At 40.4% G+C, this 23,281-nt stretch overlaps 1 protein-coding gene and 1 long non-coding RNA gene across 2 annotated transcripts; both read right to left on the bottom strand.

The window, feature by feature from the left end:
* Positions 1–10,815: 10,815 nt before the first annotated feature.
* Positions 10,816–15,126, bottom strand: LOC124265503. The gene is made up of 2 exons (XR_006895470.1): positions 15,084–15,126; positions 10,816–11,292 (listed from the first exon to the last, which is right to left on the bottom strand). It is a non-coding gene; the product is annotated as an uncharacterized LOC124265503 (long non-coding RNA).
* Positions 11,158–23,040, bottom strand: LOC124265521 (sodium- and chloride-dependent GABA transporter 3-like). The gene is made up of 11 exons (XM_046700308.1): positions 22,841–23,040; positions 21,795–21,927; positions 21,516–21,650; positions 20,596–20,618; positions 19,489–19,613; positions 18,625–18,737; positions 16,784–16,915; positions 15,917–16,016; positions 15,658–15,758; positions 15,084–15,257; positions 11,158–11,292 (listed from the first exon to the last, which is right to left on the bottom strand). Exons 1-11 carry the CDS (start codon positions 23,038–23,040, stop codon positions 11,158–11,160), a joined length of 1,371 nt encoding a protein of 456 aa, XP_046556264.1.
* Between the last annotated feature and the right edge of the window lie 241 nt (positions 23,041–23,281).

Below are 23,281 nucleotides of genomic sequence, written 5' to 3'. Positions count from 1 at the left end.
TGTGCTCACTGTGGTGAGAAGACACATACAACAGAAGATTGTGACAGTAATGTCAAAAAATGTACCAACTGTGAAGGGGATCATCCATCTTACTCTAAAAACTGTCCTGTTTGGAAACATCAAATGGAGATAAATAGAATCAAATTTACCCAAAACATTAGTTTTGCCGATGCAAAAAAGCTAGTTCAAAGCTCTGAGCATAAGGAGAGTTATGCTTCTATCACCAGAACACCGTCAGAAGCAACCACTAGAATAACAAAGTCAACTGCATGCTGCCAGACAAACCTGACCTGGGTTAAATCCGAATCTCCTGTGATATTCTCACCTGCAATATCGACCCAAACAACAGAATCAGTTCCTAGTACGTCTCAAAGCCAATGTGAAACATCCTCTGATCTTGACGCGTCATCTCAGTCGACATCAAAGTCTACACAGCCCCTTAAAGGCAAAGGTAAGAAGCCAGATTCTTTCAAAAAATTCAGTGGCAGAGCCCCAAAAGGGTCAGAAAATCAAATCAACTTGTATAATAAATATGGCTCCCTTGAGGACATGGATGTGTCCGAAACTGTCCGTTCGAGGGCGCACAGCTTGTCGCCCAACAAGAAAGTACGGGAAGATCCCCAATAAATCCCCAAAAGATAGTTTATCACAATCATATTATACAGTGGAATTGTAGAGGACTGAGGACTAATTTCAGTGAATTACAACTTTTAGTCCAGGATTTAACTCCATCAGCGTTCTGTCTGCAGGAGACCTATTTAAAACAAACAGATGCTTTTGCCCTGCGTTCTTTCAATGCATATCATTATTTTTCACCTCCGGGTGATAGGGCCACTGGAGGATCTTCAATCCTAGTCAGACAGAACGTTATCCATAGCCCTGTTGCTCTTACTACTAATCTTCAGGCTGTTGCAGTGCGACTAACTTTGCACGTTGCGTTTACATTATGCTCTCTATACATATCTCCGTCTTCAACGTTTCACAAAACTGATCTTCAAGCTCTATATGACCAACTCCCGAAGCCCTGTATTATTATGGGAGATTTAAATGGCCACAACCCACTCTGGGGTAGTGCAAATACTAACGCTAAAGGTAAATTACTGGAGGAGTTTTGTTCCGATAATGATTTATGTCTTTATAATGATGGTTCCAACACATATTTACATCCTGGTACAGGAACTTATTCTGCTCTCGACTTGTCAGTCACTAATTCAGAACTACTAACTGAATTTGAATGGTCAGTTCACGATGACCTATGTGGAAGTGACCATTTCCCCTACCATACTAAAACCTGTAACTCCATCTGATGTACCTCCATCATCAAGGCGGAATTTTAAAAAGGCTAACTGGACCTTATATGAAACACTGTGTGCTACAAAACTGAAACCTGAACTTTTTAGTGACGTTACGGATGCTATTACATGTTTTTCCGATCAACTGAGTACCATAGCTGATGAGTGTATACCACAGTCCTCTGCAAATCCACATATCCGAAAACCATGGTTCAACGATGAGTGCAAACAAGCTAGGAAGGCAAGGAAAAAAAGCAGAACATTATTTCCGTCGCCATCCTATGGTGCATAATTTAAATAAATTTAAAATGTTAAATGCTAAAGCGCGGCGTACCTTTAAACAGAATAAACGCCAATCTTGGCAAAATTATGTATCCAAAATAAATTCTCGAACGCCCATGTCAAAGGTTTGGAACATGGTCCAGAAAATTAAAGGTAAAGGTACTAAATCTAGTGTCCATCATCTTAAACATGGAGATCAATTACTTACAAATAAATCAGATATTGCGAATAAACTGGGTGAAACTCTCGCCAAACACTCTTCCTCTTCTAATTATGTGCCTAAATTCCAACAATATCAAAAACAAGAAGAAAAGAAAATTATTAATTTCAATTCGGATAATGGGGAAGATTATAATGAAACATTTTCTATTCATGAACTCCATACTGCTCTTGAGCAAGCTCACGATACTGCTACAGGTGCAGATAACATACATTATCAGCTCCTGAAACACTTACCAGAGTCATCTTTAGAGACGCTCTTACACATTTTTGATGATATTTGGACGTCAGGGAAATTTCCTTCCTCATGGCGTGACGCTATAGTAGTACCAATACCTAAGCCTGGACGTGATCATACGGATCCGTCTAATTATCGACCGATTTCACTAACAAGCTGTGTTTGCAAAACCATGGAACGCATGATAAATAATCGACTTGTTTGGTACTTGGAAACTAATAACCTTATAACAGATATACAATGTGGTTTCCGTAAAAACAGAAGTACTGTCGACCACCTAGTGCGTTTGGAGTCATTTGTTAAAAATGCACTAATTAATAAACAACATGCTGTGTCTATCTTTTTTGATCTTGAAAAGGCATATGACACTACGTGGAAATATGGCATATTAAGAGATTTACATGGCTTCGGATTGCGAGGCCGTTTGCCTCAATTTATAGCTAACTTTTTAAACGACAGACAATTTCAAGTACGCGTGGGTTCTACCCTGTCTGATCATTACAATCAGGATCAGGGTGTTCCACAAGGCAGTATTTTGTCTGTTACCTTATTTAGTATCAAGATCAACAGTTTATCCAAGGTTTTAAATGATTCAATCGATGGATCACTTTTTGTGGATGATTTTAATATTTCTTGTCGCGGTAAAAATATGCATACTATTGAACGGCAATTGCAGTTGTGTTTAAATAAAATAAATAAATGGTGTCTTGAAAACGGGTTTAAATTTTCTAAATCCAAAACTAATTGTATACATTTCTGCCGTAAATATAAACCGCATAAAGATCCTGAACTATCTCTAAATGGCACACCCATCAAAGTTGTGAAGGAGGCCAAGTTCTTAGGTCTTATTTTTGATTCACATTTAACTTTTCTGCCACACATTAAGTCACTTAAAGCTAAATGCCTGAAGGCACTTGATCTGTTGAAAGTCGTTTCAAATTCTAAGTGGGGAGGGGACCAAACTACCCTACTACACCTCTACAGATCTCTCATCCGTTCGAAACTTGATTACGGCTCCATTGTATACGGTGGAGCCTGTAAAAGCAACCTTAAACTACTTGATTCTATCCATCACCAGGGTCTAAGACTTTGTCTTGGATCTTTTAGAACCTCTCCTATTGACAGTCTTTACATCGAGGCCGATGAGCCATCTCTTAACCAACGCCGTATAAAATTATCCTTGCAGTATGTAACTAAACTATACTCTAACGAGTCAAATCCTGCATTTAACTGTGTTTTTAATCCTCTCTACGAGGATTTATACGACAAAAAGTCTTCTCTTGTTCCGCCTCTTGGGCACAGAATTAAACCATTCATGTCTGCTGCCGGCATTGAGCTGGAAACTATAGCTCCTTCCCGTCTTCATTCTTCTCCGCCTTGGCAATTGGTTAGGCCACAGGTTGACCTAACATTAACTACATTTAAAAAATCAGAAACAAATGAATTACAGTATAAACAAGAATTTAGTCAATTAAGAAATAAATATACTACATACAAATCCTTATTTACAGATGGGTCCAAGGACGGTGGCGCAGTGGCATGTGCCACTGTCATTGGACCCAGAACAATATCTTCTAGAATACCAGATAACAGCTCCATTTTTACAGCAGAAGCAAACGCCATATTAACGGCTCTGAAATATATTCAACGACATCCTAAACATAAACAGTACATAATCTTTTCCGATTCCCTTTCATGTCTTCAGGCTATTAAAAATCTTTCTTGCAAACATCCACTTTTATTAGAAATTATTGAATTGTACAATGAACTTGCTACTGGCCAATGCGACATCGTCTTTTGTTGGTTACCCAGCCACGTTGGCATTTCTGGGAACACCATGGCCGATATTGCTGCTAAGGCAGCCCTCAACAAATCTGTGACACCACTTCTTATCCCATACTCTGATTATAAAGCCAGCATTAGAACATACATCCGCGATCTAATGCAAAAGAAGTGGGACACCCAGGTAGGTATTAATAAATTACATGCAATAAAACCCTACATTGGTTACACCTACTTGGGTTGTCAGTCCAGATTTGAAGAGGTCATTATGCGACGATGTCGCATTGGCCATACCAGATATACTCATGAATATTTATTGAAAGGCGAAGATCCTCCGTTTTGTATCCCTTGTGATGAAAGGATCACAGTCAAGCATGTCTTGCTTGACTGCATTGAATATTCCATCACAAGGGATATCTATTTCACATCCAAAACTCTGAAGGATCTTTTTAATAATGTCAGTTCTCGTTTAATTCTTGCATTTTTAAAAAAACTAGATTTGTTGACTGATTTGTAAATAGGAATATATTTTATTATTGGTAGTTTAGATTAGCAACTGAGATTGTTAGTGGCTGTACCCTCAAAGGGGGTTGACGTAGCGTAAAATTATTGTCCTCCTGAGGGGGTACGTAAGTCCCAAAACTTTCAAAGTCAATTTAAATGTACCTGCTTTTTAATCGTAGAATAAGTGTGTTTTTAATTTATGGCTAGATTTCTCTTCTGTCGCCAATGGTTGAAGGGATGGTGTAAATCCAACTAGGGTCCATGCAGGTAGCAAAGGCACTGTAAGTCCCCATGGTCTCTAGTATGGTGATCTACCTTCAGTTGTTGGCGATCTATAGCCCATTTTTACATTGTATTGTCTTCTTTCATTGGAATTTTTTAGCTTTTTCGCTAGTTTTATATTAATAGCTGTGATTATCTAGTATTTTTACTGTCCTTCGTCGGCAGTTTTTTATAATATACATATATTTCATTCTAATATCGCATGTTCTCGTCACGATATGGCTGAAATATTGCCGATGTGACGTTAAATATTAACTCACTCACTCACGTGTAAATTGCTAACAGCTGAAGGGATGGTGTAAATCCTGCTAGGGTCCATGCAGATTATTGTCCCCCTGAGAAGGTACGTCAGTCCCAAAACATTCAAAGCCAGTTTAAACCTTATGCCACATCAATCGTAGAATATTTGTTCGTTTAATTTGTGGCTAGATTATCTAAAATTGCTAATAGCTGAAGGGATGGTGTAAATCCAGCTAGGGTCCATGCAGGAAGCAAATGTACTGTAAGTCCCCATGGTCCTTAGTATGACAATCTATAGCCTGTTTTTATATTTGTATTGTGTTGTATAGTTAAAATGTTTTAGATTTAGTTACTAGTTTTAAATTTCTAACTCTGATAATCTAGTTGTTTTACTGTCCTTCGTCGACAGGTTTTTATAACTTACCTTTAATTTATATTAATGTATAAGTTGATTTAGTCAGGATATGGCTGACATATTGCCAAAGTGACTTTAAATTTTAACTCACTCACTCATTTCTGAAATGATATATTTACAGTGTTAATAAACATAAATATAGGTATTGAAATAATGACAGTTGTAGACTTAGTTGTAGTTTAACGCCGCACTCAGCAATATTCTAGCTACATGATGGCGGTCTGTAGATGATTGAGTCTGGACTAATGCACTGTGTACACAACTAGTGTGTTACCACAAAACCACATCACTAAAGTGAACGGTACATACCAGGCTATTGATTACCAAAAACTGAAGAGAGATCACCTTACTTGGGACCATGGGGTGTTACAGTACCTTGGCTACCTGCATGGACCCAAGCAGGATTTACAACACCTCCAAGGCTATTGACTATTCCCAAATTAGTAAAATTAAAAGAATACATGTTAAATTATTAATGATCAAAACATAGCAGAAATAAATGTACTTGAAAGAGGTGCTCTTAGATACGCATCAGTAATGTTACGCTACTTCATCCCCTTAGAGGGTATACCCTCTAACATTCGCAGTAATTTATTTGTGTGATCTGGTATTATATTGCCTCTTAATTTGTACTTCTAATCACCTTTGTACTGCAATAGTGATACCTTCGTATTGAATTGTACTGATTTGTGAACTAAGTCATCTCGAAAGAACAAGATAAAGTACACAAACAATGTATACCCCTTTTATGTGAGCATAATTTATAAACTTTGAACTCTTAACGCCAACAGACAACACAGTGGTAAACGTAATTCACCTTTATGTGTAATTACAGTTAATAAACAATGAATCATCTCCTCGTAAGACAGGTAACAACTGCCAAGTCAGCAGAAAATGGCTTCCAGTTGCAGTTGATAAAACATTAAATATATTCCGGCCACAAAAATTGAAAGACACGTAAAATACAACCAATCTGTCTGCATGATCCGAATTCCACCAACTGTTCATATAACATGTTTTATCATATACTAGTATTTAAGTGTCAAAGGCTGAGATTTCTGAATTTGAGAAATATCACTTTTCTGCAGCTACTTCATGGCTCAACAAGGCTTGATGCCAAGTATCTTGTTACACAGCACGTTAAATGACATTGTGAACGCATGCAGTTCACCCATGCATTTAGTCAACGAGCCTTGGTATCGCATGGCCGCCAGTTGATCGTCGAGTGCACTGGCACTAAGTGACTATTCGTCCCTATATTGTAGCTCCTGAAAGGCATTTAGAAGTTGGACAAGCATGAATTAGCTCAGAAACGTCGTATAAAGAATAAAAGGAAGTTGTTATTTATAAGAAGTACTATGTGTTCGTCCCTGCGTTGTGTTAACGCATGAAGATCCGGTTTGGAATTGATTTTCAGCAACCAATGCTTGTCGTAAGAGGCAATTAATGGGATCGGGTGGTCAGGCTCGCTGACATGGTTGACACATTTCATAGTATCCGAATTGCGGAAATTGATGCTCCTGCTGTTGATCACTAGACTGTTTGGTCCAGATTCGATTATTTACAAACCGTCGTCATATAGCTGTAATATTGCTGAGTACAGCCAACCAGCTAGCCAACCAATCCTGTGTTGTGTTGAGCCCACAATTAACATTAATTCATTCGATTACCAACATTTATGATCACCAACACTGTAAATATATGATTTCAGAAATAATAAATACAAGTATATCCAAAGTTTTCCAAGAACGGAATTCCGACACACATCATTATTAAGACAGGACTTTGTACTATTCATTACTACCCTAAAATCACGAAAATAGAAGCAACGAAACCCTTTCCACATCCAAAAGAAATCTCTGCTAAAAGTAGAGTCGATTGTACAGTTCTGACTAAATCATGAGTATGTGTAAGTTTTAGTGGTACGATGCTGTTTGTGAACAATCGATTCTCGACCAGACAATCCAGTGATTGTCACCATGTGATACGATGATAGAGCATGTGTTTATGAATCAATGTCAAATAGTGATAATATCAGGTGAGTACACTACTCTCAACAGCGCATGTGTGATTCAATCGGTGCAACCATTGAAACGTCGGTGCAACGTCCTGAGAGGGTACGTAAGTCCCAAAACATTCAAAGTAAATTTAATCTCTCCACTTTTTAAATCGTAGAATATGTGTATATTTAATGTATGGCTAGATTTGTCTAAATTTGCTAGCAGCTGACGGTATGATGTAAATCCAGCTAGGGCCCATGCAGGAAGCAAATGTACTGTAAGTCCCCGTGGTCCCTAGTATGGTGATCTACCTTCAGTTGTTTGGCAATCTATATCCTGTTTTTATATTGTGTTGTCCTCTTTAAAAGTATCGTTTTATGATAACATGCTGGTTTTACTTCAATATCAGTGATACACTGGTAGTTCTACTGTTCTTCGTCAGCAGGCCTCAATTGTTCTCGTCACGATATGGCTGAAATATTGCCGATGTGACGATAAATATTAACTCACTCACTATGTTTGCCCATATACATTTGTCTGAAAGAAACACTATACTAATAGTGAGTGAGTGAGTGAGTATGGTTTTACGCCTGTTTTAGTTACGCAGTTACGTGTTCGCAAAAGCTGAACACTTCCTACCCATACAAGGTCACACCTGAGAAACATATGAATCCCCCCCCATCCCCCCCCCCCCCACGCACACAAACACACACGCACAAAATATAACAAAACCAATGGTACAGTACAAACTACGAATGTTTTTCCAACATCATTCCCATCTAGCCATTGAAACGTCACATTTTCTACCATAAACCTCTTTGAAGGCTTGTTGAAGTGTCCGAGGTGTTGGGTCCTTCAGCCAACAACGTTTGCGCATGAGTCCTATGACAAATTCTCCAAGAGAGCATTCTCGCATGGACCTACATTAATTCCACATCTATATCCGGAAATACGCGCGCGCGGCAGCTCTCGCCCACGGGGATATATTGCGCAAATAGACCTAACTAGGGCCCTACATGACCAAAATTATTTATACAGTTATAAACCTTTCCTTAAGAATACATTTGAACGAATAGGAGCAAATTGCAATAGCATGCATTTAATGGAAGCAAAATACGAGTAAAAACTAAACTCTAGTTATGCCTGAAACGATAAGTTCAAAGAAACAACGCTCTCTGTCCAAGATGGATATGTGTTTGATGCCTGACCACCATAAGCAAACACAAGTCGTCCTACTGTATTATAAGGCCCTCATGGTCTAGGCTTTTGCTTTTCGTTTCATGAAGGTTTTCATTACAGATGGCATGATCGCACTAGGACAAACACGATTCATTAACCTCGCTGACCTGTGACGTCCTGCATCCATTAGCCTCGGAATGAGTTCCCCTGCACATTAATGTCCCTCCCCTACCCCCTCCTATCCCACAAGGGGTCTGTCACGACGTGCTCTAAACTACTGATGTTTCACTTATGACATGACTGTTCATGAAACAATTGTTGTATTGATGTTTACACATCGGTTATCCGAGGTTGTGTTGGCAGTGGGAACAACTACACACGTTTTATGCGCGACAGTAATAGAAGACAGACTTGGTATGATAATTTTCATTCAACAAATGAAAATATGAACACTGAAGCGCCTGTAAAATGAATAACGCAACCACCTGGATTTGCAGGGTTGTTTCAAAATACAGGCTGAACAATGTACATGTGTATCTACGGTGATTCAAAACAAAAGGCATGGTGAGGTTGTGTTCATACTACAGATGCGTTGTAGAAGTGCTTGTATTTAATTAAAAATACGCTCAGAGGAAATACAGGAGTACAGTGTATCAATAACGAGTTTCTTAAAAATGAAACATACACATTTATGGACAACAACATCTTATTATTGCGTATAACGACGTTTCGAAGTAGATTCTTACACCGTTATCAAGCTAAAAGTCTTTTTTTGTCCAGCTGACATGCCGATCAAACATGCCGAGTTTCTTGGTAGGAAGGTAAGAATATGTTGCTTTTGTTGATGTTGATGTTTGTGGCTCTCACGGTAAACCTGTAGTGACCACTTGTCCTATGTCCAAGTACAAACTTTATGTGACTTCTTTGAGTGGCATTTGAGAAGTTGGGAAGTACAATATAGAACAAACTTTATGGATAACAACTTCTTTTTATTCGTGAGTGCGACGTTTCGATACAGATTCTTGTACCGTTGTCAGGTTGAAGTTTGTTCTATATTAAACTTTATGTGGACATCACTGTGTGTGTCATGTTACCAGGTTTCGTCAGTCTTGAGGCAGGGGCGGATACAGCTTTTTGAGAAAGGCGGGGTGCACACTATTGAGAAAAGGAGGAGTGCACACTTCATTTTCACCTGAGTTTCACTGGTCATTTAACAAACTTTCAGCACAAAAGGGGGGTGAACCCCTGCACCACCCCACCCCAACCACCCACCCTCTCTGGATCCGCCTATGTTGTGGCAAGGAGCATATATCGTCATGACCGGTCTGGAATCGATCATTGACATTTACCAAGTCTGCCAAATAGATACTGTTTGGACCAACTACACATTGGAGAATCTGGTTTAGTCCAGGCACCACCAACCTAATCGTCACACACACATATGACTTGACAAGTGAAGTGTTCGCCTGATAAATAAATGTGAACATATCGTTCAAGACCCTATTTGCACTGGATCAGCATTTTAACGAATACCTGATATCCACACAATTTTAACATTTGTGAATTTGTTGTCATCGTACAAGCGGTTCTGCTTTTGCGAGAGCATTATGTCTCTTTCAATATGATGATGCAGGCTTCCTTTTATGCCCTGCATCAATTTTGTCTCGTATCTACAACCTGTGTAACATACAGCGTAGGTACTAACATGACACAAACTTTTGAAAACATGAAGATATGATTCAGGTTGGCAAAAGAGGAAGAGAAGAAGAGTAAAATCCCAATAAAAACAACACCCACACTAATGAGATGACTTCATCTTTCCAAAAGCGGGGCGATGGGGTAACCTAGTTGTTAAAAGCGTTCGCTCGTCACGCCGAAGAACCAGTTTCGATTCCCCACGTGGGTACAATGTGTGAAGTCAATTTTTAGTTTCCCCGGCCGTGATGTTGGTGGAATATTGAAAGTAAAACTCAACCCACTCACTCACTCACCTTCCAAAAGTCAGCCTTCATCCTACCATTAACGTTATGTTTGTATGCATCTGTGCTTGGATAGGGTATGTTCACAATTCCTGGAACCTCATATCAATATTATTAAGCAGTATTGACTTCTAATGGTTTATGGTTTTTAGAAATACTAGTATTCCAGCAATATCACTGGACACCGGGAATGGGCTCCACACATTGTACGCATGAAAGGAATCGAACCTGCGTCTTTGGCGTGACGAGCGAACGCTTTAATTACTAGGCTAACCCACCACCCCTATATAGCACTACACATACATGTTCATAATATGCTTTATTTAATACACACTGCTATTTGAGGTTTGTGACAGATGCAATCTGAAGGAGAATGTGGAAACTGTTTATACGGATGTTATCATTGTTAAAGGAACAGGTCTCTTGCAGAAATGTAGGGTATCTTGTTGACAACTGTTCTTCAACACCAGAACAAATGTACCTTGCGTCACATTAGGTCAATGAGGTTGATTTTATTCAGTTTTTATATGACACTTGTTTATATCTTTTATGGTGGGTACGCAAAAGCAGATATCCAACTTCTGGGCTGCCGGGTGAATCAGTGAGAGTGATCTGGGAAGTTAGCTGAACAACATGAAGCACAGTAACATTTCACTGGCTCATGAATGTAGTTTTCAAAACAGTGTTTGTATGAATCTAGATTGACCTGGGGATTCTCTATATAGCTTAGATCGTTTATGTTGTTTCACTGCTTGAACATATCCACAATATTGGATTTGAAGGTTGGTCTTCGTGCCAGGTGTTGCATCCTGTACTCCTCCCTGTATCCGACATCGGCAGGGAGCCAGTCATCGGCAGGACTCAAGGCAAGATTCACACTCTGAAAACGGAATGAAATCACTCGCATTAAACATGAAAGAGTCTTTTCATCGTCACATACGCGGCATAATGAGCTACAAGGGTCAGAGGTTAAGAGAACTACTCTAACGTGAGGGAATAAGCCAATTTCTGCCAACACCTATGCCGTATCTACCCGAGCCCTGTGCTGCTCTTGGAGGGTCGTGCGTCGTCAGATATACCATGACTAACCAAAGTGTGCACCATATCGATCAATGACTACACCCCAGTGGCAATTAGTTAGACCATTGGATCAAAATTATTTCTTCCAGACTCCAAGAGAAAAACTCCATACTTACTGCTGAGGCCACGGCTATCAAGCCAGCTTGGGTATATTTTTAGAAACACAATTCATGTAGCTACTTCATGATTTTCTCCGGCTTACCTACTTACCTACAGACACTTAAAGTCGAATCATCCTCAAATTCTTGATATTTTAGACTCATGCAATATTCTTATCACTGGCCGATACGATGTTGTTTTGATTTAGTTACCTGGTCATTTTAGTCTGACAATTAGTACAAGAGCCGATGCAAAACAGACGGGACACACAAATCGGTAAACATGTCCGTCATGAATTGAAACCTAAATCAGTTTAGACCTACTCAGCGAGTCAATCTAGGTGATAATGCGATGATGCCGGATTGGTCATGCGCGTTTTATACATGAATAATTATTAAAGAGTTTAAATTTAACGTCACATCGGCAATCTTGCAGCCATATCGTGATGAGGATTTGAATAATAAATAAAGTCGCAATAAATAAAGTCAAATTATAAAACCTGTCAACGAAGCACAGTAAAGTAACTAGAGGATCACAGATATTAAATCAGTACGAAAAACTAAAAACTTTTAACTATAGAAGACAATAAAATATAAAAACAGGCTATACATTGGCAACTGCTGAAGGTTGATCACCATACTGGAACCTTGGTATTACAGAGTGAATATCCTTATCACAGTCATGCACATTTACTTGCTTGCGTAGGGATATATATCATCATTCATCTACTTTGAGGGATAGTTTTCTAATAATATTAATTTTCACATTTATATCTTGATTTTTATAAGTAAACGAATTGTACCATAAATTTGAAATATTTGAATTTTGTTAGAAATTATTGTGATGTTATCAACAATTAAGATTATTGACGGTGGTTAAGCAGTAGTGTATAAAGGTTGCCCCCTGTCACGCCAGATTCTCTCAAGTTCTGTTGCAAGGTCAAGGACGTTATCTGGCGGATGAGGAATCCGGCGTAGACGTCGATCCATCTCGTCCCAAACATGCTCTATTGGGGAGAGATCCGGTGAATTCGCAGGCCAAGGCAGTAAGTCAACGTTGTGGTGTTGCAAGAAATCCATAGCAACCCTTGTCGTATGAGGGCTGGCATTGTCTTGGTGGAATGTAAACCCAGGGCCATGACGTTGCAGAAAAGGAATTGCCACAGGTCGAAGAATCTCATCCCTGTAGCCCACACCAGTTAAGCTGGCCTGAACAATCACCAAAGGAGTTCTTTGGCGTGCTGTTATTCCACCCCAAATCATCACGGAACCACCACCAAAGCGATTCCTCTCCAAGACACAGGCCTGTGCATAACGTTCTCCCACGCGTCTATAGGCACGTTGACGTCCATCACTATGGAAAATGGTAAACCTGGACTCATCTGTAAAAACAACATTTCTCCACCAAAACAAGGGTCTGCGGACATGATTTCGGCACCACATTCGGCGAGCTTGTCGATGACGTTGTGTCAGGATAGGCCGTATGGCGGGACGTCGTGGTCTGATCCCGTGATAACGTAAACGTTGTCGAACTGTGTTGGGGTGGATACGGCGAAGTCCTGGAATGGTTCCGGCAGTCATAACTGCAGTCTGAAACCTGTGGCGAAGATGGGTCACCCTTATCCATCTGTCCTGTCTTGGCGTTATTACACGTGGACGTCCAGAACGTGGCCGATCGATGACGTCATTTGTGTTCTGGTAGCGTCTCATCAGTGCAGAAATGGTGTTCCGGTGGCAGTGGAAATGTGCAGCCACTTGTCGTTGAGACATTCCCCATCAGACCATCCCAATGGCCTCATGACGTTGTGCAGACGTGAGCCTTGGCATGCTATGCGTTTCAATAGCCGTTTAATTTTTGAACGATCGCAAGGGCATGGGTTGAGCTTTCCAAATTGACAGTATTGTGTGGCATTCATTTGCTCTGTTTATCTTTCCCGGACTGCACGTGCAACAACGTATTGCACGTCTCAAGGACAAACCCACTGACGTCACGGAACGTGGCACGTGCATGCATGCTGGATACATGTCACTAATCTCTGAGGTTAAATCCTTATGTGTCTACACAGGTTTGATAAATTTAGATTTAAAATTTTTGTTTGCACAGTTTCTTTATGTGCCTAGTTTATTTGGGGTTTTAATACCTAAAACTGTTATATCTACGTCACTGTTTTTTGCAGAAAAAATAACTTGTTTTCATCATCATAAGGCTGTAATATTGCCGATGCGATGTACAATCTTAACTCACTAACTCACTCGTACTGTAAAATTATTGTCCTCCTGAGAGGATACGTAAGTCCCAAAACATTCAAAGTAAATTTAAACTCTCCACTTTTTTAATCGTAGAATATGTGTACTTTTAATGTATGGCTAGATTTGTCTAAATTGCTAACAGCTGACGGGATGATGTAAATCCAGCTAGGGCCCATGCAGGAAGCAAATGTATAAGTTCCCATGGTCCCTAGTATGGTGATCTACCTTCAGTTGTTGGCAATCTATAGCCTGTTTTTATTTTGGAATGTCATTTATAGTTAAAATATTTTAGAGTCAATTACTAGTCTAAAATGTATTCCTGTGATAATGTAGTTGTTTTACTGTCATTTGCAGACAGGTAAGTATATTATATAAGTTTGTCTTTATTCATTTATAACTTTCTTAGTCACGATATGGCTGAAATACTGCCGATGTGACATCAAATTTTAACTCACTCACGAACTAAGCACGTGTGTTTCTCATATCATGAGCATAGTTAAGTGTAGATATATTTCAAGCAGAGTATTAACCACTTGACCATACTTAATGGATAGTTTACGTTTGTCGCTGTCTGTTAAACAAGGCCAGTAAGCTCTTGCTGTCCTATTGTCCAGGTATTACGGATAGCCTTTGACTGGTCTGGGGCGTTATTCAGTGATTCTGTAAGAACACCCCGATCAACCTTTCCTCCCATGCAATGCTGAATGTGTTGCATTTGGTCATCATCAAGATACGCCTCTGGCCAATCTAAATCGATAACATATGCACCTTCAAGAAATACGTACTAACATTTTGCAGCTTTCATATCTGGCTGTTGCCATATTTTGCAAGTAATGAGAGAAACAGACCCGTCTCCAAAAGAATACGAAGTTTCTCTTAAAACTGAATCGATTGTTCAATTCCGACTTTACAATGAATATGTATATGAATCATTATCAAATAAAGATGATTCACCAGGGAATCTTGTCGCTGCCATTAGGCTTATATATACATGAATCTTTGAACCGGGTGGTGATCAACAGTTGCATAATGTTTCCAGACATAGAACTAAATTTCATATACACTAACAACTTTGTGCATATAAGACTGGAATGAATTTTAACCCTGGTTACATCAGCATAAACACAAGAACGCGGGATCAAGAAACACTCTAGTTCCGTCCTTGGTTCTGTAGCTCTGACGTAATGGACCAGGCGATGTCCAATTGTCCATTAAGTCCAGATAACACAAGGACATGTATTACCTTCTTCAGGGAATTTGTCGTCATGTGCTTCCTAACAGTCATGCACATGTAGACGGGTATCGGTAGAAGGGGCAGCACTGCAATAATCCAGCCGATTGTAGAGGCGTAGCTAGGAAACACGTACTTGCCGTAGGTTGGTGGTTGGTAGCGGAGAAGTGTCAGGATGAATGTGATCTGACAGAACAACATCGATGACATATTGGGACTATGTACATCTTTAACTGTGGTTGATGGTTTTTTATATTTACAACATCATTTTAACATTATTTATATGCATTGCTGGAATTCCATCATGTCATGAAATGTATTATTGATACTTCTCGATTTTCACAATTTCCCTGAATCAATACCACGCACAGGGCAGTAGTATCAAGACTGAGAACTGACGAATAATGATCTTTCAGCCTGGAGTACATACTGTCAGATGATCTTGAAACGTTCACTCTCCACAGCGAAGACCAATTATCTAATGCCTATATGGTCACTGTGTTAGAAGCCTGTTTTCGGTGTCCATCACTAATATTACTGGAATATTGCATTAATATGTAGGAGGCCTAAACCAATTATCACTCACTGTTAAGACTGCTGGTGTCACAAATACCAAGAGAACCTTGATGAGAGGTGATAGTCGTTTTCCATACATCATCTCCACGTCGTTGGTCATGCGTCTAATTCCTGGTATAAAGAAGTAAGAAGTTTAGTTTGAAGTATTTTCTCCTAATATATCACGTCAAGATAATTGCATTTTCTTGTCTTGTTTGTCTGGGAACAGTGAAGGATGTGGGAAACGACTATTTGGCACATATCGCTAGTATCGTGTGGTATATACGAACCATATATGCACCCGACGGCAACACACTCCATTGTGCAGAACACCATGGGAGCAAGAGAGGCTTCATACCAGTCCAGCAGCTGGAACATGTACGGCCCTCCCTGAAATATAGTTAAACCTGTATGGTCCCTAGTGGTCCTTGGTATACATGGAGCATCATTTGCAGTGTTCTCCTGTTAGTCATCTTATCCGGTGCGACCAACTTTACAATATTACAGCTACATCATGGTGGTCAGTAAATAAGCAAGTCTTGACTAGACAAGTGATTGATGTCATGAGCATCGATCTCCGCGACTGTGGTTCGACGGCAATCAAGCAAAGCACCCACATGGTCTATCGGATCCATTTAACGTCGTCTTGTGACGACGACACTGTTATTATTACTGCAACCTCTGTGCTTCTGCTGCATCTACCACCACAACCGCAGCTGCTACTGCTTCTTCTGCTATTAAAACTTCCCTTGGTGGTACTCAAACAAATTACACTGATGAACATCAACATCCACCCCTCACTGTTCATCGACAACTTTTCTGCTACTCCACCTGGATATTCTCCCATTAAACGCTTGTTGGTTTGTTGTTTTATGCCGCACTCAGCAACATTCCAACTATGTGGTGACGGTCTGTAGATAATCGAGTCTGGACCAGACAATACAGTCATCCACAGAATGAGCATCGATCTATGCACTTGGGATACGATGACATGTGTCAACCAAGCCAGCCAGCCTGACCACCCGATCCCATTAGTCGCCTCTTACGACAAATATGGGTTGCAGAAGATCAATTGGAACCCGGATCTTCACGGGTTATTCTTCCATCAAGAAGGTCCTGTGTATCATACATTGCGTTATTCATCATTGTGTAATCACCTGTGTGCAGAAGACGATTCCAAGAAAAAATAACGTAAGGCAGAATCCTGCTGTTACAAGCATCCTCCTCTTCCCCAAGCGTTTTGGATACTGGTCAACGAACGCAGTAACAACCACTTCAGTACCCATGAACTACAAGGAACAAAAGGCGGTGTGGTGTTACAGTGGAAAGGGAACTCATTTGTTGTATGTGTTTACCTAAATTGCTTTACTGTAGATTTGACACGCATTGAAACCATTATTAAATTAGAAGCATGTATCCAGATTCAAGCTGGCAATATTTTACATATGATCCATGGCTCACCATTTGTTGGTTGGATATATAACGTCACGCTCAGCTATATTTGAGCTGTAGTGTTAGTGTTGATTGGCTAGTGGTCCGTAAATGTATGACAGCAGTCAACAAATACTCGATTCGATATCAGACAAGTGATTCACATTATGCTCATTCATCTCCGCAATCGGGATACGATGAGTGAGTGTAGTTTTACGCCGCACTCAACATATTCCAGCTTTATGGCGGCGGTCTGTAAATAATCGAGTCTGGACCAGACAATTAAGTGATCAACAGCAAGAGCATTGATCTACGCATTTGGGAACCGATGACATGTGTCAACCAAGTCAGCGAGCCTGACCACCCGATCCCGTTAGTCGCCTCTTACGACAAGCATGGGTTACTGAAGGCCCATTCTAACCCGGACCTTCAGGGGTTCGGGATACGATGACATACATAGACGACGTCAGCAAGCCTGACCAGCCGATCATGTCATGTCTACTTATACCAATCACAGATGTTGCCGAAGACCAACTGTAGCCCTGATATTCGCCGGTCCTATGGCCTGTGAATTATACGCTATACTATACTAGTCACATAAAGAAACTGTGCATTGTCAAAATATTATCCCAGTTGATAAGTACGATAACAATGTCAAAGGTACAAGTCGGGAGAATGTCAATTGAAAAGTCAATCACAATGACGTCACGAATCCACAAGCGGGACAGGGGTCAAACGACCATGTCACAAGCTCAATAACGGGTATGTCCACCATCGGCATTGAGACGAGCAGTGCATCGACGACGCATAGAGCCTATCAAACGTGCAAGGACTGACTGACTGACTGAGATTGGTTTTACGCCGCTTTTAGCAATATTCCAGCAACATCACGGCGGGGGACACCAGAAATGGGCTTCACTCATTGTACCCATGTGGGGATTCGAACCCGGGTCTTCGGCGTGACGAGCCAACGCTTTAACGACTAGACTACCCCGCCGCCCCAAACGTGCAAGGAAGGCTTGTGGGATGTCACGCCAGATTCTCTCAAGTTCTGTTGCAAGGTCAAGGACGTTATCTGGCGGATTCTTAAGACGGCGTAGACGTCGATCCATCTCGTCCCAAACATGCTCTATTGGGGAGAGATCCGGTGTGTTCTGGTAGCGTCTCACCAGTGCAGAAATGGTGTTCCGGTGGCAGTGGAAATGTGCAGCCACTTGTCGTTGTGCAGACGTGAGCCTTGGCATGCTATGCGTTTCAATAGCCGTTTAATTTTTTGAAAGGGCAGGGTTGAGCTTTCCAAAGTGACAGTATTGTGTGGCATTCATTTGCTGTTTCTCTTTCCCGGAATGCACGTGCAACAACGTATTGCACGTCTCAAGGTCGAACCAATTGACGTCACGGAACGTGGCACGTGCATGCATGTTGGATACATGTCACTAATCTCTGAGTTTAAATCCTTATGTGTCTACACAGGTTTGATAAATTTAGATTTAAATGTTTGTCTGCACAGTTTCTTTATGTGCCTAGTATATATATATACACACCCCTTCCTGTTATTCTTTCATACCTCAGAATCTAAGCCAACCATCAACAACATCAGAAAGAACAGGAATGACCACAGCTGAGGGACCGGAAGTTGGGCTAGCGCGTCTGGGTAGGTTACAAATCCCAAACCTGGACCTTAAGCACAATATAGTCATTCATAGAAAATATTACTAACCAAGGATATGACACATACAGTTAGATGGTAGGTTTGTTGGTTAACGCCGTACTCAGCACTATTCCAGCAATATGGCGGCGGTCTGTAAATAATCGAGTCTGGACCAGACAATCCAGTGATCAACAGCATGAACATCAATCTACGCAATTGGGATAAGTAGTTAGTGCCAAGTCGCATATATATGCATATATAAGTTTATTACATTCTGTTTGCAAAGCAATGGTGCTTATCTCGGCCTGACAATTGATTTTTGATCCTTTCTAATTAGAATAAATGTTTCACAAATTTTACTAAATGAAAAAGGCATATTTTGGTCGTTAAGGTTCCCAATTCTTGTCTTCTACGACATGCAGATATGTTCCACAAACATGTATAACTCCACATTATAGTGGCAATGGTGGGGAGACACAATGAGCTGGAGGAAAGACCTACTTTGACTTTCGATAACATTGAGGTCTTCAAATATATGCTTACTTGCTCTGTTCCAGAATTGAGAAAAATCAGGATTTTATCGGATTGTTGGCAGAAACAAGACATGAATGTATTAAGACGTTGACAGGTTATTTTCTCAATTTATTGTTGATATAGCGATCTTTCATCAGGAGTAAAGATATTCGCGCTTACATTGGACGTAAAAGGTAAAACAGTGAAGATTTTATGGATGGATCAATATGAACTTGCCGCACAACATGCAGCTCCTGACTCGCCTACCTGTCGAAACTACCTTCGCAATGGGGACACCTGTTTTCTGTGCCATCACTCCAAGAACAGCAAACGTCACCAGGCCAGAAAAGATGCTGGTTCCCTCCGATACCATGGTCAGTATGAGGCAGTCTCTGTAAAATTATATTTTCCAGTGAGCAATGTCAAACCTTGATAAGATACCATTGCTGGAGAATGGTCTTGAATTTCCTGATAACGATATGGACAATAAATAATGTCACATTTTATATATGCGACAAATATTTAAAGGGTTCTAGATTAAGGCAAGTATATGCCTTCGATATGCTTCACCTCTGTGAGTGGCGGTGGAGTAGCCTAGTGGTTAAAGCGTAAGCTTGTCACGTCGAAGACCCGGGTTCGATTCCCCACATGGGTACAATGTGTGAAGCCCATTTCTGGTGTCTTCCGCCGTAATATTGCTGGAATATTGCTAAAAGCGGTGTAAAACCATACTCACTCACCTATGTGCTCACTAATCAAGGAGGCTACTGACCTGAGACAAGGTTCGTGGAATTTTTTTGTAGCTTGCCGCTGTGCCTATCATTCCCCAGCCAGGGCCTAGTGAGAAAAACACCTGTAAAGACGCTTCAAGCCATACCTGAAATGAGTGAGTTAAAATGTTACATCGCATCAGTAATATTACAGCCATATCGGGCAGAGAACATTATGTGTTATCCAACATGTGTCTATAAAGGACAATAAAACAGTAAGGTAGGCATCACAATTGTAGGGATAAAACCATCTATATCGATATTAAAAAATAGAGCATGTTTCAACACATTATTTAGTATAGATTAAAACTAGCGTGAAGGTAACTAGCAAACAAAGCTAGAAATTAAACGTGTTTCGTTTTTAAGTAGTGTGATTTAAATCTAGTTCGTTATATACTTTACATGATTAGCAGAACAGTGAAGTATATACGTGATGTTCACAGACACAATGGAATATAAGACAAATCAGTGCCAGAAAGTCTCATGCTGGAAATGTACAAACCGCATGTTCGTCTGCAATATCATCTACACAACTTTGACGGTGTTTGAAATATTCTGTGTCGTGTCAAGTAGTGACGCACCTGTATATCAAGTAGTAACGCACCTGTATGTCAAGTAGTAGCGCACCTGAATGTCAAATAGTAACGCATATGAATGTCAAGTAGTAACGCACCTATATGTCAAGTAGTAACGCATCTGTATGTCAAGTAGTAACGCACCTGTATGTCAAGTAGTGACGCACCTGTATCTCAAGTAGTAACGCACCTGTATGTCAAGTAATAACGCACCTGAACGTCAAGTAGTAACGCACCTATAGGTCAGGTAGTAACGCATATATATGTCAAGTAGTAACGCATCTGTATGTCAAGTAGTAACGCACCTGTATGTCAAATAGTAACGCACCTGTATGTCAAGTAGTAACGCATATGTATGTCAAGTAGTAACGCATCTGTATGTCAAGTAGTAACGCATATGCATGTCAAGAAATAACGCACCTTTATGTCAAGTAGTAACGCACCTGTATGTCAAATAGTAACGCATATGCATGTCAAGTAATAAAGCACCTATATGTCAAGTAGTAATGCATATGTATGTCAAGTAGTAACACATATGTATGTCAAGTAGTGACGCACCTGTATGTCAAGTAGTAACGCACCTATATGTCAAGTAGTGACGCACCTGTATGTCAAGTAATAACGCACCTGTATGTCAAGTAGTAATGCACCTGTATGTCAAGTAGTAACGCATATGTATGTCAAGTAGTAATGCACCTGTATGTCAAGTAGTAATGCACCTGTATGTCAAGTAGTAACGCATATGTATGTCAAGTAGTAATGCACCTGTATGTCAAGTAGTAACGCATATGTATGTCAAGTAATAACGCACCTGTATGTCAAGAAGTAACGCATCTGTATGTCAAGTAATAACGCACCTGTATGTCAAGAGGTTATGCATGTGCATGCCAAGTAGTAATGCACCTGTATGTCAAGTAGTATCGCACCTGTATGTCAAGTAGTAACGCACCTGTATGTCAAGTAGTTGTTTGAAGTCGGGAACGAGGAAGTATAGAAGGCCGTCTGTGGCTCCAGGCTTTAGCAATGTAGTGATGAAGATGGACAGCAGCAGGATGTACGGAAGCAGCGCAGTCACATACACAACCTAGTTTCAAAGAGAATACTTCATAGCATATCCTTTTTCAAAACAATAGCCATACGTCTGTAAATATACATAGTGCATATGTCTTTCTAGCTGATCATATTTTCCCCAGATGAGAGGAGTCCTAGATTTTATGCGATGTCTTACCTTGCCCGCGGACCTAATTCCATGGATCAGACATAGAAAGATGAGCACATATGATGCAAAGAGGCACCCAACTATGTGCCACTGTACAGACCCCACGTCGTCCAACCCGGTCGAGATACTCAGTACATTGTACCTGTAAATAGAAGTGCTCTGCCATAGGACAACGAAACTGCAATTCTGCCTGGCCTTAATCAGCACAGAACCGACTCAATAGGAATTAACAAAACCAGCATGATGGTATAGATAAAATATATTAACAACAGCAATGGATTATTAGATCCCCAACTGGATGAAACCAGGTGACACGGACCAAAATATGCATATCTAATAAAATAAATTACCGATTATGTCTTAAGTGCATTGAATTTCTAATGCCCCTGGGATCACCTTGTCAGCGATGTGCGCTGTCATGGGTGCTCATTTGTCACTCATCAGGCATATACAATTGATTTTGATTATAGATGACATGCAAATGTAATAACTATTAAATGGGACCTTAAACTGGTTGAGTTCTAGTATCTAAATGAATGTCAGGATGACATTATAAACAGTAATTAAAATGGCATGTTGGTTAGATCGTTTGGAAAGTTCTGAGTAGGATTCCGGTGGTTGTATTGCTTGTTATTATTTTTCATCATAATGTCTACACATAATATCCATCACAATAAGGTCCACACGCTTGTAACGTGTATGTTTGGCCTCCTGGATCTGGGATAACAGGGTTTCTCCTATTGGGATAACACATTCTTCCAATGCAGAACAATTCTTGTTCGACGTTAGGTGTGTTCACAATCACTGTCTTACATCCATTTACACGACGTTTAGCAGGAATGGTGTTTACCCTTTCAGTTAGAAACATGTCATCAATAGAGCATACCCAGTGATGTCCGTGTCGTCATAAATATACTATATATAATTGAGAATGGAGTGGCTCAAATACAGTATGCAGGTCTGGAGAATGTTTTGAAGAGTGTACAATGCACAATTCTCATTTAGGCACAGGATCGCTCAGTCACCAAAATACGTAGTGGTTGTTACTGTCTTACTGCCAAAATTCCTCAGACGCCGAGTGAGCGAGCGTGACATTTTCCCAACGCTGTGCGACAGGGACGGTTATGTTAACAGTCGGGGTAGTTCCGTTGTTGCTGCTATGGGTGACGTTCCTCAAGTCTTCTACACACAGATCGGTGTTCCAGTCATTGCCACAAGTTGTCCAGGGCAGGACCCTGGAGCAGGACTTGACCATGTAGTAGATGGGCCAGGCCAGATACAGGTTGTAATAAGGCACGTAGAGGAATGTAAGTACTACACAACCAGTGCCAATCCCTGTGGAAGACAAGGAGACTTCCTCACTTTCATAACTCACAAATGTATTCTTATTGATTTGAATTCAATGGTACAAAGACACCACTTCAAAACATTTAGTGTTCCTGAACAATTTGGTTGAAAGTATAAACATCCAACTTTGTTCCCAACCTGTAATTTAC

Source organism: Haliotis rubra, unplaced genomic scaffold, assembly GCF_003918875.1.
Source record: "Haliotis rubra isolate DU_JTF1 unplaced genomic scaffold, ASM391887v1 Scf1213, whole genome shotgun sequence".
Lineage (NCBI taxonomy): Eukaryota > Metazoa > Mollusca > Gastropoda > Lepetellida > Haliotidae > Haliotis > Haliotis rubra.
The sequence above is the reverse complement of the archived record's forward strand: the minus strand, read 5'-3'. Positions and strand labels throughout refer to the sequence as shown.